This window comes from Coffea arabica, chromosome 2c (genome assembly GCF_036785885.1).
Source record: "Coffea arabica cultivar ET-39 chromosome 2c, Coffea Arabica ET-39 HiFi, whole genome shotgun sequence".
Lineage (NCBI taxonomy): Eukaryota > Viridiplantae > Streptophyta > Magnoliopsida > Gentianales > Rubiaceae > Coffea > Coffea arabica.
In genome coordinates this window covers 13332353-13350579 of record NC_092312.1, presented here as the reverse complement: position 1 = coordinate 13350579, position 18227 = coordinate 13332353, and the positions used below count along the sequence as shown (strand labels likewise).

At 36.0% G+C, this 18227-nt stretch overlaps 3 protein-coding genes across 4 annotated transcripts; 1 reads left to right on the top strand and 2 right to left on the bottom strand.

Moving 5' to 3' along the window:
- Positions 1 to 682: 682 nt before the first annotated feature.
- LOC113723934 (senescence-specific cysteine protease SAG12-like) lies at positions 683 to 2010 on the bottom strand. The gene is made up of 2 exons (XM_072077221.1): positions 1524 to 2010; positions 683 to 1444 (listed from the first exon to the last, which is right to left on the bottom strand). Exons 1-2 carry the CDS (start codon positions 1957 to 1959, stop codon positions 861 to 863), a joined length of 1020 nt encoding a protein of 339 aa, XP_071933322.1. The 5' UTR covers positions 1960 to 2010; the 3' UTR covers positions 683 to 860.
- A 2163-nt stretch (positions 2011 to 4173) lies between these two features.
- LOC113726139 (histidinol-phosphate aminotransferase, chloroplastic-like) lies at positions 4174 to 11223 on the top strand. Of its 2 annotated transcripts, XM_027249684.2 has the most exons (11): positions 4174 to 4389; positions 4508 to 4618; positions 4819 to 5122; positions 5707 to 5790; positions 5938 to 6092; positions 6226 to 6323; positions 6761 to 6869; positions 8644 to 8801; positions 9500 to 9642; positions 9760 to 9900; positions 10760 to 11223. In XM_027249684.2, the coding sequence occupies exons 3-11, from the start codon at positions 4835 to 4837 to the stop codon at positions 10889 to 10891; spliced, it is 1308 nt and encodes a 435-aa protein (XP_027105485.1). In that variant the 5' UTR covers positions 4174 to 4389; positions 4508 to 4618; positions 4819 to 4834; the 3' UTR covers positions 10892 to 11223. The 2 variants fall into 2 exon arrangements, with proteins under 2 accessions (XP_027105485.1, XP_071930566.1); XM_072074465.1 differs by lacking the exon at positions 4174 to 4389 and having other exon boundaries at positions 4396 to 4618; positions 6226 to 6242.
- Positions 11224 to 13286: 2063 nt separating this feature from the next.
- Positions 13287 to 15202, bottom strand: LOC140035054 (large ribosomal subunit protein bL34c-like). Its single transcript, XM_072074464.1, has 2 exons — positions 14843 to 15202; positions 13287 to 13750 (listed from the first exon to the last, which is right to left on the bottom strand). The coding sequence occupies exons 1-2, from the start codon at positions 15063 to 15065 to the stop codon at positions 13494 to 13496; spliced, it is 480 nt and encodes a 159-aa protein (XP_071930565.1). The 5' UTR covers positions 15066 to 15202; the 3' UTR covers positions 13287 to 13493.
- Between the last annotated feature and the right edge of the window lie 3025 nt (positions 15203 to 18227).

Here is an 18227-nt window from a genome sequence, read left to right as displayed (position 1 = left end):
ACACTTATATATATATTAAATAAAATAAAAAAAATTTATTCGAGCCTAATTGAGCTTTAACGAGTCGAATAATACAAGTTCAAATTCAATTTGATACTTTAATCCAGTTCTAATACTGATTTGAAATCGAGTTCAAACTCGTTCAAAATTGAATCTAAATCAAGTCTAAATGAATTGAGTCCGGACTATTCGTTAAGGATCGGTCAGTTTACAGCCCTACTCACCATTTTACAAACAAAAAGTGGAATATGACATTCTGACTTCAAACAAAAAGTAGAATATGACGTTCTGACTTTTATGCTTAACCAATTGTTCATTAAGGTCCAAAATAGTAGGAAACGAACTCATTGCAACATTAAAAATGAAGATGATTGAGAAATTCTGGGCTAGGATAACGGTGCACTGTCTACGTAGGCAACTAAGCTTTGTTAGTCCATGCCATGGAACTTTTTGGGGTATGATGTCCAGCCAAATGATTCAACTCAAAGATGCGAGAGATTAGAACTGTAAATGAGTCGAGCTGAATCGAACATCTCTTGTTTAAACTTAGCTTGTTTACTAATTCAGCCTGGTTCAAACTCGTTCGTCAAGTTGACAAGCTGGAAGAGGTTTTCACACTAGACTCGTTAACTGAATTTCCAGCTCATTTAGCATAATGAAATTGGAAACTAGGAAGAAATAATTCCACAAACATTCATCAAACTATCATATGACACCAAATGTACATTGCAGGGATTGATATTTGTAAACTCAGTCAAGATTCAACCGCAAGAAGTTCCAAACTGAGATTGCACCCTAATGAAAGCAAGCCAGGTAAATCAACTAAAATACGACATATATAAGCTTAAACTGCATTTGGATCATTTAGTAGGATACTTGGCTTCCATAGCAATTCCACACAAACCTTCCTTAGCAGCAATATCTCGTTGCATCCTCATGTATCCATCCTCTCCCCAGTCAACACCCCATGAGTTCTTAATCAGCCAATACTTCAACTTGCCATTACTGGTGCCGTAGCCAACTAATGTTACACCATGGTCTAAAGCAGTTCCACAGTCTCCAGTGAAGACACCACTCGAGTAAAATTGGAAGTCCATACCAGAAGCATCAACTATGACAGCAACTGGTTGGTTAGCTACTGCCTGCATAAGCGCATTCTCATTGTCAACTGGTACATTCTCATAGCCACTAATTTTTGCCACAGGTTCGTCTTCCTTCTTGGTGTCACAAGTGCCTACATTTCCTTTAGAAGGGTAGTTGCTCTCAGTAGTCAGCCCATGCTGTTTAATGAATTGGAAGGCGTCATCTGTAAAACCCCCTTCGCAACCATTGTGACCACCACCATCACAGTCCAGAATTTCTTGAACTGACAAGGTGTACAGCTTTCCAGTTTTGATCTTGGTAAGCCCTTCCACGGCATCAACAGCGGGAATTGTCCAAGCTCCTATACAATTATTATGAATTCTATAGAACAATTGCAAAATAACAATCAATAAAGAATCTAAAAACTGCTTCACACTTACCACATGTTGAATCCCTGATAGGTGTAACAGCTCCTTTCTTCCTCCAATCAATGCTAGGGGGAACTGAGGTGACATTTTCATACATGAGAGGGTTTGCTGTGCTCGACTTTGCTGTCTTGGAGAGGTTTCTTTGTCCAATATGAGCAGCTTTAAACTCATCATTGCTCAGGTCTGCAAATTCATTGACAGCTAGCTTATATGGTTTATTCCCTGCATTATTAACAAAATCTATATACTTGACATTTGCCTTGAATATGTTATAGCGCCTTTCCTTCTCTGCAGCGTCCTTGTACTGGCGTCCATAACTAGACATCCAGTCTTCATGCCTTTCTATCATGGAAACATCAGGGATCATTCGAGACAATGCCTGTGGTTCCCATGAAATGATAATGATCAGAAAACAGCAAACAAACTGCTTCAAGATACTTGATCCCATTAGTCTATAATTGTCTAGAATTGATTTGGAGAACTCTGATGACCAGTTGTTCACAAGATATATCATCTTATATAGGTCTAAGGAATAAGCAATGTACTATTAGCATTTAGCACTCAATTTTTTTTGCTTAAATACACTGATTTCCATTTCTTTCCTACCGTATGGAGCAAACTAATGTCCTTTTCTCTTGACTTTCGGCTTGTATTTTGCATATGTCGTCTGATGCTGTTTTTCTATCTGGATCCACAAGGCATTGCCTATCAGCTGAAACTTTTATGTTGACAAATGAGGACGTTATGGTGGTCCAAATTTCGATATTTTTGACAAATATTTGCCTTGATGTCTGATCATTAGGGCTCTAGAAATAAACGTAGTAAAAAAAAAACAGAGCAAGTAAAATTACAAAGATAAGCTCACAAGCAAAAGTTAGAATATGACATTGTGACTTTTATGCTTATCCTATCTCATTAAGGTCCAAAATAGTAGGAAACAGACTCATTGTAACATTCTAAATGAAGATAATTAAGAAATGCTATGTGAGATAAATGGAGGACCGTCTACGTACGTAGCTAACCTTTGGTTGTCCCTGTCATTGATAACAATGATATGTTACCGGGCTCATTCGGGGGTCTAATTTCTAGGCCAATTGGTTAAACGTAAGATGCAAGGGAAGTCTATCTATACGTGTTCTCACCTTCTAACGGAGAATATGGCTTCACATCCTAAAAAGCAACAAATTCCCAGTAAATCAGACCTGAAATTTGAAATACAGAATTTTGGACGATTACTAGCTGTCAGAAGATATATCATAAAATGGCGGGTATTAGCTTTCAGGTTCATGGTGATTTAACGTTTCTATTACTTCCACGGTTCCACCAAGCACCGACATCTCCTAGTTAGAGTGAAAATATGATGCTTGGGAACTTTGCCTCTCTAGCGATTCAAGTATTCCCCGCAGTGGAAAGCAAGAAGTCTCCCAATTTTCCTTCTTGTATGACTTTGTGCATATACTTATTGGTCCAAGTTTCTTATCAATTATCATCAAACTATGGAAAAATTACTGATTGTGCTATCGTTGGCACAATCTCCTCTCGTAGATATGAGGTTCTTTCTCTTAAACTGGCTTAGTTTTAAAGCCCATTTAATTCGTTGCATGGAAATCTTCGGAACAAACCAGTCGAAACTGATAGTCTGTCAAGGTTTGTCACATGCAACACCATACCAAGCTTCCAATGGTTCTTGATAATCTCCCTTCTAATTAAGTTGCTTCCTCTTGGGAAATGTAGCAAAGCGTGCTTATGAGCTATTTAATGTTTTTAACATTTGAAACTATAATTTTCCTATGATGATAGACAAGCCTACCAAATTCTCTTGATTACAATTTGTCCCCCCTCAACTGGCTGATTGGCTTTATCAAAAGGAACAAAAACTCAAACACAAAAGGGAAGATTGCTTGAAGCCTTTGGAGTTAGGTTGTGCAGAGGTAGTCGAACAGATGAATTAAACAGCTTGAGAGGACAACTCAATGTCATTTGGATCAACTTCATCATAATTTTTATACATCCATTGTATATTAACCATTGGAGTCGGCTGCAAAAACGAACCGAATCGCTCGCGAGCCGCTCGAGTCAATTTCGAGTTGGCTCGAGTCGAAATCGAGTTCGAACTTGAGTTCAAATTATTAAGCTCGTTAGGCTCGCCGGCTTGAGTATATATATATATATATATTTTTTTTTATTTATTAATAGTATATATATTTTATTTTAATAGTAAAATTATATATATATCCTTAATATTTTATTATTTATTAAGAAAAAAATATTATCTTATTTATTTTTAAAAAATAAAATAATTATTTTTTATATTTTCGAGCTCGAGATTGAGTTTTAAATTATTAGCTCGTCGAGTTCGAACTCAAGTTCGAATTCAATAAAATTAAGTCAAGACTCGACTCGATTAGATCAAAACTTGACTCGGTTCAACTCGTTTGAAATCCTAGGAGTCGCTCCAATGATTTTTTTTCGTTGAAGCGATAAATTCTATTTTATACCTATTTCTACTATAGAGAATGTGAATCCAACTGGATCAAAGAAGAATTCGGATGACATTGAATCACTATTAAATCAAACGAATGCACTGTATAAGTTAAAGGATTTAATCCCTTGATCCGCTTCCTAATGGCCAACAACTATCAAGGTCGTTGGTTAGTCGGCGCAATAATTACGGGAGAGCTTTTAGCATCTTCCCCGCTGCCAAATTAGAATTCGAGTCCTTGGCAGCTTGCGAGCCCCCAAGCCTCTACCCGAGTCTACTATTTGATAACTGATTTGCTTTATAAGATTCAAAGAATTCCTAATCAAAACTCAAAAGATTATTTTATAGAGGCGGTACACTGGTTAGAAAACTAAGCTGCGGCATAACCAAATTAAGGTAAGCCTCGATGGACTTCGACCGCAACCTAAAACCCTTTACCATTCTATAGTTTACGCCGGCGTGTGACCAACTTACAGGCCTAACCACCACACTCCCCGCTCATAACTCTTTGCAGAATCTCTCCCATTTGGGCTCCTCATTTCCAGCGCCGAGAGCAGAGCAGCCAGGCCTATTTGGGAATCTTCCTCTGGGAAACTTCATTCTCAGCCCTTGTTCTTATTCCTCGGTATTTCTGGTTTTTCTATCTTTGTTTTTTTTTCTTTTTTCTTTTCTTTCTTTTTGGTTTGGGAATTCTCGATGGAGTTAATTTGGGCCCAAAATGATCGAAATCTATATTCTGTAATTTTATTTTTTTTTGTTGCTTTGCTTTGTTTACTATTTATTTGGTTGTATATTTTGAGCATTTGATTTTCAATGTAAATGCAGAAGTTTCTGTGGTGTAATGGGTGTGATTGAGCTACTGGGCAACACAACATTGTCATCTCTTTGCATTGACAGACCAAAGCCCATCTGGCCATTTGAGGGAAAGCAGCAAAGCATCTGTAGCAGAGGCAACAGAGGATTACAGACTTCGATTAGCATTATGGCATCGTCAACTGTGCCTGCAGCTGCTGTCAACGAGAAAGACGATGGTGAACAACTAGAATGCTTGTCGAAGGTCTCTGGGGACTCGTTCATCCGATCCCATCTCCGAAAGTTGAAACCTTATCAGCCCATTTTGCCTTTTGAGGTGACTGAAACATTAATTTTAATAGTTCTGTTCCGTTTACTGTTGTATTCTTCTTTGAGTAATAGTTCCATTTTTTTTGTGGTTCTGTTATTTTATCAATACGGAAATGATAAACAGTTGTTTGAGACTGTTTTAATTGAAACAAATGCTTAAAAGTGAGCTGCTGAGTTGAGTTGTTTGAGAAATTTGTAGTGCTTCTAGAGGAGTGTGTTGGCGTGCTAGCGTACTTGATTTGGTTGTGCTTCAATTCAATATGCTATTACTTACCTTGTGAATTTTTTTGCCTTTCTCTGAAGCAGTTAGCTAGTTATGCGTTCTGTAGAGCAAAAGTCTACTCCTTTTAAAATGTGATCCTTTGCCTCTGTTGCCCTTTATCCTCAAGCTAGTACTATTTGGACCTTGAATATCTGTATGAGCTATGAGAAACTGCTACTTCCTATTAGCTTTTTGTTTGTTGACTTCTTGAGATCTTGAAACCTTTTACTAATTTATTTTTCTAAAGTGTTATTCTTTTCGCTTGTTTAGTGATCATGCCTTGTTATGAAGCCTGAGGATTTTGTGAACATTACAATGCTTCTTATTAGGTATTGTCAGCTCAACTAGGTAGGAAACCTGAGGATATTGTAAAATTGGACGCCAATGAAAACCCATATGGCCCACCACCAGAGGTAAGTCATGTGTTAAATAGTGTTTTTCTTACCTAAGTTTATCTATGGGTTAATATCAGTATAGGTCTTTTAAGAAAAATATGCTTTCCGTGCAATTTGTAGGTGATATTTAATTTTCCTGGCTGCTAAGATGTCACTTTCTTACAGGTTTTTGAAGCTTTGGGAGCAATGAAGTTCCCGTATATTTACCCTGACCCTGAAAGTCGACGACTGCGTGCAGCCCTTGCTGAAGATTCTGGTCTTGGATCTGAATACATTCTTGCGGGCTGTGGTGCAGATGAGCTCATTGATTTGATTATGCGGTCTGTTTTCTAAGATGATGTACTTTATAAAGTGCATTACTTTTGCAGGTTTCTTATTGTGCATTGTGACTTTGCAATATAATCTTTTGCATGTTTTTGACCTTTAGCTTTTGTTTGCATGTATCCCGTGCAGGTGTGTACTAGATCCAGGTGATAAAATTGTGGACTGTCCGCCTACTTTTACCATGTACGAGTTTGATGCAGCTGTTAATGGTGCCTTTGTAGTTAAGGGTAGACAGAATTTTGATATTTGTCTTCTCTTAATTATCTTTTCCAAAGTTGATTCTAACTCTGTTTACTTCCTGGTAATATACCAGATTCATGTGTCAATTATTTTGAATCCCATTTTTAACAAACTTTTTTTTTTATATTTTTTGGAGTATTTGATTTCATCCCTTTGGTCATAGGTTGCATTCCCTAACAATAACATGAGTTATTGAATTCCTTCTCAGTTCTGTTCTCTATCTTGTAATTTTCTTTCTGATCTAACATTTTTCCTAGCAAGAATGCACTTTTTAGTGATGATAAAGAGGACAATTGTGCTAATCATAAAATGAGGAATGGTTCAATTTCTAAAGCTAGGTTTTAGCTGGTTTAGTGTCTTATTTCTGGATGGTTATCTTCATTATTTCACGGATAATAACATTGGTCATCTTTAACTGTTACAGTACCTCGCAACTCGGATTTTAGCTTGGATGTTGAACGGATTGTGCAGGTTGTTGAGCAGGAAAAACCAAAATGCATTTTTTTAACTTCACCAAATAATCCAGATGGGAGGTAATCTAATACTTCATCTGTTCTTTAATGGTACTTCTTGCTTTAAATGTGGTCAATCTATGTATTACCTTGCATCAAATATGGTACTTGTTGCTCCATACTTGTTGCAACATTAAGTTTGAATTTGATCACTTAGGAGTCTCTACAGTATGTTCTTCCGAGTCAATGCATGTTTTTTCTAATGCAAAATTAATATTTGGTTACAAGAATGCTGATCTTTTTGTGGTTTAGTTTGCAATTTGTCTTTTGACAGAATGAGATTAAATTTACTGTCTAGTCATCTGGTCTTCCATTTTCTCATTGCTTAATTTTGATGTAGTTGTTATTTTTCATTTAGTTATTCTCTTATGTTTAATGAATGAAACTTTACCAATTGCTTGAATAAGACTAAAATATAGAACATGAATGGAACGAAGTACCGGCAACAAGAAGAAATGGAGAAATGAGAAAGCATACCTACAGGTTTTGTTTAGGTGGGTCGCATTACGGATATCTCATTTCTAGAGTGGGGTCTCTAGAAATAGCGGGTGTCAAATTTCTCTGTCAGATGTTTGTCAGCTAGGCAAAGTAATATGATTTCAAATTATCTTTTGTCCAGATAAGTAAAATAAGGATGGCACTTGATAGGCGAGGAAAACTATGACAAATTGATTTTAAATGAGCTCTAAATATTCTTTCTGCCAGAATCATCTCTTCAAAATGAGCTACGTAACCTTCTAAAGCGGAATTCTACATAGTTTAGCTATTAGTTGATACTAATTCACTATGAAGTAATTTCCGAAGTTACTTCAAATTGACCAAATTAGAATCTATCAAGCATCTTACTGACAACAATCCTAGTCAGTCAAGTAATTTCCTTGACTAAAAAACTCATACTAGTTCAAATTTGGGCTACAAGAGGCTAACATTAGTGCTGCAACAGTTGATGTTGGCTAATTTAGATTCCAAGTTGGGCATATTTGAGTCTTATGCTATATAGGAACTGGTTTAATTTTTTTGTACCTTTATTTTGAGAAGCATCTTTCTTAGCAGGTATATCTTCTATTATAGTTTATCACAAATACCTTTTGCAAGGTGATATTTCTCAATCAGATCCATGTATATATACTCTTAAATGTGCCATAGTAAAGGCTGAAGGAGAGGAAGGGGAGGAAAGTGGGGATTCTGATGTTTTATGGTTGTTTAGCAATTATAGCCCTCCAAATTGCTACAGATATGGTAGAGAACTATGAATAATAAGATTGCATAAGAACAACCAAATTATAGTAACTACAAGGTTGGCAAAGGGAAGCTAAAGTGTACGATTAGAACAGTAAGTGCTGCAGTAATTTATTTCCATGCAATTGTTGAACATGGAAACTGCCCGGAACTCATCATGCAAGCTTAATTATTGTAATTCATCACTTATTAGAGTATGAAGAAAGAGAACAAAGATTGTGGGAGTACAGTATCCCTGTTCTATAGTTATTTTGAATAAAAGATTAAGATGTTGTAATTAAGGAAAAAATGGAATGAACGGTCAGATTTTTTAGAAGACCAATTGCTTTTACTTTATTCATAGATTTATTCATATGTCTGGTAAAAAGATAGATGATTCTTTGTATTCAAATTTTACTTCTTAATCATACTGCAGTAAACAATGATGATATATTTGTGCTTAAATATTTGTCATTTAGTTTTTTCTGTTAAGACTTTATTTGCTAAAGGCAAATGATAATGTGAACTTCCTGGATTTTGTTTTAATATGAACTTTTTTGGTGTTTGTGTGGAACAGCATAATTGGAGATGATACTCTTCTGAAAATACTTGATTTGCCCATATTGGTTGTTTTGGATGAGGCATACATTGAATTCTCAGGAATTGAGTCTAAAATGCAGTGGGTGAAGAAGCATGAGAATCTGATTGTTCTCCGCACATTCAGTAAAAGAGCTGGTAGGTTTATACGCCCTCAGTTTTTAACGGTCTGGAATTTTAGGAAGACCTTTCTCCTATTTCTATTTCAAGGCGTATCTGTCACAACCTTGACCGGTCGTAACAGTTACTGTGATACTGTAATGCCTGACCAACCTCACTACTCACTTTGAAGAGAGGATGGTTTTATTTATTAGTTAATCAAATTGATTTAAGTCTTACACCCTGCCTTGCATAATATGGAGCCATACTACATGGACTTGGGTATGGATGTTGGACAAGGAAATATTTCTAGGTGTCTGATTCATGAAATGTCTTAACTAGGATTCTGCATGGGGATGGGTACGGGTGTGCTATATTACCCTGACTCTTCACTTTGCTCTGCCATACCTATGTCCAACTCTTCATTTTGCACTAGAGTAGTCGTGTTGGCGGGACTCCCATACCTCAGTCCGGGTAATATAGTGGGCGTCTTTCTTCTATCCTTATTTCTAAGTTATATATTTTGAAAATATGGCGACAGAGAACCAACTTAAATCTAATTGATGGCTCATGTTTAAATTATGTGTATGTGTCCAAGAATTATTTATTAGTCATGCATGGGGAGAATATAAAAGAGAAGAAAAGGCACTCAAATAAAACATCACATTTAGAACCCTGTGGAACTTTTACTCTCTGCTTTATACCTATCAGTTTGGATTGGAATGTTTGTCATTCAGGTTTAGCTGGTCTTCGTGTGGGTTATGGAGCTTTTCCCCTGAGTATTATTGAATACCTCTGGAGAGCAAAACAACCATATAATGTGTCTGTTGCAGCAGAAGTCTCTGCATGTGCAGCATTGAGAAACTCTGCCTACCTGGAGGTAAGCTCAAGACTCTGGCTTTGCAGAGGGCCTAAAAAATTCTGATGTTCAGATCGATCGGTAATCTTCACTTTTGATGTCCCATTGACCATCACCTATGTGATTTATTTTTGCCAGAAAGTAAAAGTGGCTTTGGTGCAAGAACGTGAAAGGCTGTTTAAGCTTTTGAAAGAAGTACCATTCCTTAATCCATTTCCAAGTTATTCTAATTTCATCCTCTGTGAGGTTGCATCTGGAATGGATGCCAAGAAGTTGAAGGTACAATACTTCGTTATCATGAAAAAATTTTTTGAGTTTTAAATGATCATTGTTGTTTGCCACTATGAAAGTTTGGGTTATTGTTCCGTCTCCATAACTCAGTTTAACCTCCCTATCTTTAAGATTGCTGCCTTTTCTTTCCCTTATGAAAAAATGTACTTGTGTGTGTATTTATGTATCTCCTGTGTATGACTGCTAAGTTGCTTGCTGTTAACCTCTTTGAAAAATATTCATGAACGTTACTATACAGCAGCTCTTCTATGGTTTGAGAATACAGAATCCACTCTGCTTCTTCCATCATTGTTCCATTTTTTGGCTATTCTTTTGAGCCACCACTTATCTTGGCCAAAAAACGGAGCTTCATCTCAGCATTTGACCCTTGATGGCTAGTCCTGTATGCAGTTGCAAACCCATCTTCAGCTTGTTTCCTTAGTTCATGAACAGGGTTCATATTCTTTTCTGCCACCTTGTACGCTAGAATTATTTGATGAGCCAATTTCCTGCTTACCACAGTCAGCAGGTAGCCAAGCAACCTGAAATTGGTTCTCTTTGTCATCTCCTCTAATAGTTGTAAATTTACTTCAGATTTAATCAAGAGGCACAATGTAGAAAATATATTATACTTATAGGTATAGAAGTGATTATCCAACTATATCTTGCTCTAGAGTCGAGTATGATCAATGGTTTTCAGTGTTGCAACCTACTCATTATGAATGTGTATGGCCTGGTTTTTCTTCATCTAAAAGAAACTCCAAACCTTTCCCGTCCACATTTTTTTGTAAGTTGCTACCTCATTACTTCAACAAGATGTTATTGCTCCATCTACTTCTTTGGCTTACTGGCATTCGGTGTCTTGCAGGAAGACCTTGCCAAAATGGGAGTGATGATTCGTCACTACAACAACAAAGAATTGTCAGGTTATGTTCGTGTGTCTGTGGGCAAGCCTGAGCAAACAGATGCCTTAATGAAGTGTCTCAAATGCTTATCTTAATTCTAAAGCAGCACCAAGTACTACTGGAAAAGGAGAATCTCGCCATTACCTGCTCTGGTGACTATATGCGGAACAAAAGCTGCAGCAGTGATTTGGTGACCATTTGAGAATGAAATAGAAAGTTGCTGTAATTCTGGAAGGGCATAAAAAAATCTTAATACCCAAGGAAAGATATCAGTTTCCTGGTACGTACGTTGAAAACTTTTAGCACCCTAGGAAAGACAATAAATAAGTTTCCTTGAACGTTGTAACCTTGTACTTTGAGAATATTATTATCTTTTGGACGTTTCATAGCACAATGTTCTACTGGCACCGGCTGCCTATTGTCCTCAGCACCAGTCTCTGCTTATCAAATGGAGCACACGCAGACAAGGACTCCCTCTTTGCATACGCTCCGTGTAATTTAAGAAAAATTTGTAACCTTTTTTTTTTTTGGTGTGAAAACTAATTAATGAAAATTAATTTCAGAGTTTAAATGGAAACATTAAAGTTTTTTACTTCTTTTTCTACTGCATCTCTCACTGCTTGGGTACCTATTGCTAGTTATTACACTGGTGAATAGGAGTTAATTTTTTTTCTTAGTGAAAAGGTAGGGAACCATAAAGCAATCCATCCAAATAGGAGCAAATGGTGTATGATCATTTCCACCATCAAAACCTATTTTAAGCTTCGAATGATTTATCAAGCAAAGCATCACAGAAAGACTTCCCTTACCCCCCACACAACCACCACACAAAAACAAAAAAAAAACAAAAAAAAAAATCCCTAATGGTATATCAATTGATGCAAAAGTAATTGTTGGCAGTTTGGCATAATGCTTGTACGATTATTACTATATGATCAGCTCAAAGCACTTGGGACTAATCAACAAACTTCAAGAAAATAAAAAATGGAAGATAAAACATTATCAATTCCTCCAACCAGCTGATCAATTTTTCTCGTTACAGCTTTTAGTGCCTCCCTCAGAACTACGTTAACAGCTTCCAACAGCCTACAAAACTCCAATTATTCATATTACCTCACTAAAAGCTCCAGGTTAAATCACTTGGATGATACTAATGTTACCTAAAAGGCTAACTGACAAGGACTAATATTATATCATCATGAGCAAGGACGCTAACAATGTTACAAATTTTTGGAACATGCAGGTTTTGATATTCACATTCTGCAAAATCATAGTACCACAAACAATCCCCCAGTGTATTCTAAGTGGCAAAGAGGTTCCTGCACTCCTAGTTCTTTGCTCAAAACCCCAACCCAGACAAAATGAAATGTACATGGCTAAGAGACTAATAGATTCACGGCTCATGATGGATGAAGGTAGAAATATGAGATAGAAAGAGGCCAAATGACTCCAGATAATTCCTGAGAATGTTGAATTTCAACTGCACTGGCGATGCCAATAAGAGTCAGAAATCGACTATCTGCAGATCCTAGAAATGACCAAGCGCCATGTTGTTAGCGATGCACTCCAAAGTCAGACTAACACAACAACATTTAGGTAATGTTAGCATAACAAATCTACTTGATGCATTGACAGGAGAAAAGGAGTTGTTACAGGCATCAAAGATCAAGAAGCATGTGGCAACAAACAACCTCATCATCTGTGTTAGAATGTTATCCACAACTAGTTTCTTGCAGGAACTAAGACCAAGTTGAAATTGGATTTGTCGTTTGACTTGACCACTCTAAAACAAATATATCCTCACTGTCATGATTAAAGGGATGTACTCGCTCAGAAAAGGCAACTTCATGATACAACGGCACACTTCTGGACTGGTATAAAAATTAATGGTGTAGCATCATGAATGATGCAATTGCTACATTTCCCTCAGCAGCCCCAGACGATAATGAAGGTTACCCTTATAAAGGTGAAAAGGTGTTTACCAGAAAGTAGGTTCAGTAGCAGAAAATATTGCAGGCTACAAGACAGTGATCTGACCCAGATAACTAGCTAACACAAACGAAGTTTGCCGCCAAACAACCACTCTGATGCCATACATGCAAAGACTCCACGATCCAAATATTCATTATGCAATCTTTTTGCAGGAGGTCACAACTGGAAAGAATAAAAACATTTGCTCGTTACAAACTCACTAGGCACCAGCTGCAATGAAGGGGCATGCAAAAAAGTAAAAAGGCCAAACCAATAGCCAAAACAAAAAGATAATGCCATCATAGAAGGCCACAGTGGCAGGGCCATTAATAAAGAAAAAGAAAGCTGCAAGTTTAGAGCCCAGCCATCGAGAGGTATCTAATTACAGCATTTATTTTGGTTAAACACATTCCTGTTTTGGAAATTTAGCATCTGGCTTCTACAAGTAATCACATCTACTTTGGGAATCGATCATCACTAGAATCATTCCTGTCGTCTCTGTGGTAAATTTAACACTAGTTTGAGCAGCATACTTGTTACTTTCTCATTCCTTGAAATCGCATTTCAATTAACCAGACAAGAACAGAAATTAATGATTGGCACAAACATACCATATATCTCGTACAAAACCAATTTCCCACATGAAATGGTGAAGCATGAGTATAAATCACTAATAGTAGACATTACTTTTCCGCACCTACAGAAAATTGATTGAACAGTCAATATTTAGGCACGTTTTCCACTGCTTGGATTGGACTTTGGGCAGAGGTCCCATCGACCCTTGGCACGACGTCGCCTGATAATTGCTCTTCCACTTGTGGTGCTCATACGCTTCCGAAAGCCATGAGTTCTAGCCAAAGACTTCCTTGACCTATTCCTCTTTGTTTGACAAAGAGCATATTTTTTAGCCTGCACAACCAAACCGCGCCTTTTCACTATCTTTGCTGCACCATTAGAATGCAAGTCCCATCCCAATGACAAACCTGAAATTTTTTAAGAGATGTTAGTGCCAGTAAAGAAGCCAACAATCCATCAGCATTCACTTAACAAATTGAAAGGAAATTAAGTAATAGTGGAAATGCCAATCACATAAGGTCCAGCACCACTTAGAGACATGTAAACCTTCAAAACACATGATGAAATCAGCAGTTAAAAGCTATAGCTTTTCAATCAGGGAAGACCACCATAGAACACACAAACAAAAAGGAAGTGAGTGACATAATTCAGAAGTCTGCTATCCACATGGGTATCTAACTCTGTATGAACTATATTTGGCATACTCGTATCCATTTTACCATAATTCTCTAATTCCCATTGATTTAACTTTTCTTTTTAATGTGTTGAAAATTTGAAATTTGACATGTATTACAATCAGAGAACACTTTAAACATTAAAAAAAAAAAAAAAAAAAAAGGAATGACCAGCCAAATGGACAAAAAAAAGCCTCAAATTTTTCATGAACAATTGAAAAGATAGTCTTCCTTCATTGCTTTCCACTTCTACTTTTCTTTTTCTTTTTCTTTCTCTTTTGGAGTGAAAGTGGGGAGGATTGGGAATTGAAGCAAATAAATGGGAATTTTGCCCAGCTTTGTCAAACTTGCAGTTTTTCTCCCCTCAATAAATTATCAATTTCCAAAAACCATACTACAAATTTCATTTCATCCCAAGAATTGACTAAGCCAATGTCTATGAATACTCAATAAATTCAAAAGAAGCAGCCCTTAATAAGGAATACAAGTCCATTTTCTAGAATAAGTGGATAAAGGTCCTTATTTCTTGTCTAAGAATGAGAAGATTCTACTCTTAAAGTCTCCAGCCTCAATGCCCTCCTAAGTCCCAGCTTCTTCCTCCCCATCCTTGCCCTTCTTAAAAGAGGAAAAGGAAAAACTAAATTTTTTAGAGAGAAATACAAAATAAAAGTCTAGAATCCACCATTTACCGTAAACCAAAACGCATAAAGCTAGGTACCAAGAAGCAGCCCAACAAAAAAGCTTCAATCTTTATATAGCCCAGCAATTCAGATTGATCAAACATCAACATTCAAAACCAAAAAGAAAACCAAGAATTTGCATTACCTGAAAAGGCAGAGTTGGAAGAAAAGGAGAGTGAAGAAGAAGGGGCTAAAAAGGAGCAGTGAAGCAGCCCAGAAGAACGCGAAGTGGCAGCCTTGGCCTTGGCTGCAAATTTGAGAGACCCATGAGAAGTTGTTTTTGGACCGGTGAGAATAGATAATGAAGCTGAAGGGACAGTAAAATTGGTTCTACAAGACAACATTGTGGCCATTGAAATGCAAGCCATTTTCTTCCTTTTGCCCTCCCTGTCTCTGCTTCAGTAGTACAATCTCCCTATTTCTTACTCCTACCTTACCGCTGGTTTTTTCTTGGGTTCTGTTGTTCTGCTGAATTCTCCCACCTTATCGCCTTTGGCTGCAGATTAAGGAGTGTTTTTGTCCTGGTTAGTCTAACCAATAGTGAAAATACAATTTCGAGAGTTAATAGTCGTGTGGCCCTCCATAATCTGGAAAGATGTCAATTTGCCCTCTAAATTAAATAAAGGAGTTTCCAAAGATGTTATAACTAATAATAAATGGTGTTATAAATCATCACTCACACAACAAACACATGTTGCTGTCAGCTTATTCTTGATGAAGAGAGAAAATTTAACACTCTTTGCTTGCTTTCAAAATTTTGGACATTACTAATTTAATGGAGACCTTGTTGAAAACAATGTTTTGAAAATTGGACCGGACCGGCCGGTTCGACCGGTTGAACCACGAACCGACCATGGCACCGGTCTGGTTCAATGCCATAGTTGACTTTGTCAGAAAATCGGTCAAAAATCGGTCGAACCGTAAAAATCACGATCGAACCGCTATTGAACCGGTTTTCAACCTTCCTCTTTTGTTCGTGGTCATGGCACCGGTCTGGTTCAATGCCATAGTTGACTTTGTCAGAAAATCGGTCAAGAATCGGTCGAACCGTAAAAATCACGATCGAACCGCTATTGAACCGGTTTTCAACCTTCCTCTTTTTTTTTTTTTTTGCAAAATGCAGTTATGAAGATTCAAACTCAAGACCTTTGTAATTAGAAGACCAATGTATTAACCGTTACACCATCACATCCTATTAAATTTTTTTGATAACTTATTTATATAAAGCAAACACTCATATTTCTTTTTTCCATTTTTCTTACAAAATCTCATCCTCTCATGACTCTTTCTTTTTAATTTTCAACTCTCTCTCTCTCTCTCTCTCTCTATCCTCTTTTTTTTTTGTCACTCCCTTTTTAATCAAACCTTTTTATTTTTAATTTATTGATGTTTTCTTCCATCTTTTAATTTTGTTTTTGTCCATTAAATTGAAAAAAGTTCAAAAAGAATTATTTTTTTAACCCAAATTATTTAATGCTACAACCACTCACTTTTATCTCATTTTTTATTTCTTATCAAGTTTACATTTCTATTTTCGATTTTCTTGACTTCCTTTGAACTCCAAACTTCCTTTTTTAAATTGCAATCTCTAAAACGTAAATTAAAATTTAAGTTCACAATATCTAAATTCTCATAGACGTGAATTTTGTATAATTTCAAAATATTGTGATATTTTTGGGTTGGATTTAGATATAATTGAAATTGAGATGAAATTTATTTGTTTTAACTTATAATTTAAAAAATTTATTTTTAAAAAATTCAAGTTATTAAAAAATAGTAAACCTTTCATCATATAAAGTATTAAATTAATCCATTACATGTCTTATTTTGTACATATATATATTTATATAAATAATTTTTAAAAAAATTCATTGAACCGAGATTGAACCGGTCCGACCGATTGAACCTCGACCCTTTCACTTCACCGGTTCAATGAACGGTCCGGTTTTTTAAACATTGGTTGAAAATCAAAAGTTTCAATGGTTAAGTCTTGTAAAAAAAAATTAAAAATTAAAAGAAATCCAAATTTCTTAACCGAATTCGTGATTACGAGCCCATGAAATGGTAACAAATACTAAGGTCTTCTCAAAGGCAAATTTAGATGGATACACGTAGGCCTGTAAATTTAGCCCAATCAATTTGGCCCAATGATCTAGGTTTCCACAAGTCGAGCTTGGGCAGAAGGAAAACTCGCAATTGTCGACCTAGCCCACTCTCAAAATGACATTTGTGAGGCTCTATCTGTACCCATTTATTGATCAGGGGATTTGAGCTAGGCTTAATTTTTGGAGAAAATGTGTAGTTTTACATTCTAAAAACTGTTAAACTATACTATTAACCGATTAAATTTTATAGAATTATTTACTGGATTAAGATGATACTATGGTTAGCTAATGCAAAAAAAAAAAAAAAAAATTAAAGAAAGTACTGCCTCTAAATTGTTTCATTATATCTTCTCTCACATACATGCTTTTTGTTCCTTTCAAAATAAAAATGAAGATTTTTTTTTTTTTGAAGATGAACTTATCATATCTGTGCAATATTTTGACTCAGTGCTTAGATTCAATTAATCATTAAACAAGTGTAACTTTGCTAGTTGAGAAACTTAGTATATTCAACACTTAAATTTTCAGGTCTCAAAATTCAGAGATTTCAAACTTTTGTTTTTATCAAATGGGCCTTAGTGTTTAGGAGCCTTTATGATTTAAGTTTTCTTCCATTATACATATGTTTGAGAAATGGTAAAGTTTCAAAATTGAACTTCCTCTGTATTCTCTCCTTTCTCTTTTTCCTATATTCCCTCCCTCTAGCCTAATTTTTTTCCCTAAATCTTAAAATCAGTTTCCTGCTATATTATATATGGTTAGATATATTCATCATATACTAGTATTTGTGTTAAAATGTACAAAATCTTGTGTTCGTTTGTGATCTTGTACTGTGTTTTTCGTTTAAATTGTTGCTAAAAGCAAGTGAAAGAAAAGAGGGATTAATTGTGTGTTTTGCAACGTTAAGGTTATGTGCGGAATCCCATGTTTTAGGTTCTGTTTTTAATTTATGACCTACATTGGCTACTTAATCTTTATAAACACTATTGAGAGGGGACCTTACTTGGAAAGTCCAGTTGGCAGAAGTCAGTTACTGGTAAAGAATAGCAGCTTGGATTTCATTGGTAAAATTCCGATTCCTTGAAACCAATCTCCAAGTCTAGCTCCAAGTTTCCAATGTCTAGCTCCTTGAACAGTTCTTTTATGGTTTGGACTAAAGTGTAAAAGTGGTAATATTTTTCCTCCATAATAGACCTGACATAAATGTTAAAATTACCCCCAATGTCATTATAAAAATTAGCTATTAACCACAAGGGATTATGTATAAATTTTTTTAAAAAAAATTATAAGAGGATTACATCGAAAACTACTAAACTATAGGACCTACGTACTTTTCCATACTACATTTATATATTTCAATCATTTTTATTTTTAAATTACGATAATCCTGACATTTCACTTGGTTTCCTTGTAGAAAATGATTGT

Bases quoted from the DNA above. Each gene is read 5' to 3' on its own strand.
- LOC113723934 (XM_072077221.1), bottom strand. From the start codon at position 1,959: ATGGGATCAAGTATCTTGAAGCAGTTTGTTTGCTGTTTTCTGATCATT. The intron at 1,445-1,523 runs GTAAGTGTGAAG...ATAATTGTATAG, and splicing joins TATCAGGGATTCAACATGTG to GAGCTTGGACAATTCCCGCT.
- LOC113726139 (XM_027249684.2), top strand. From the start codon at position 4,835: ATGGGTGTGATTGAGCTACTGGGCAACACAACATTGTCATCTCTTTGC. The intron at 6,093-6,225 runs GTCTGTTTTCTA...TATCCCGTGCAG, and splicing joins CTCATTGATTTGATTATGCG to GTGTGTACTAGATCCAGGTG. The intron at 9,901-10,759 runs GTACAATACTTC...GGTGTCTTGCAG, and splicing joins TGGATGCCAAGAAGTTGAAG to GAAGACCTTGCCAAAATGGG.
- LOC140035054 (XM_072074464.1), bottom strand. From the start codon at position 15,065: ATGGCTTGCATTTCAATGGCCACAATGTTGTCTTGTAGAACCAATTTT. The intron at 13,751-14,842 runs GTAATGCAAATT...AAAAAATTTCAG, and splicing joins TTCCAACTCTGCCTTTTCAG to GTTTGTCATTGGGATGGGAC.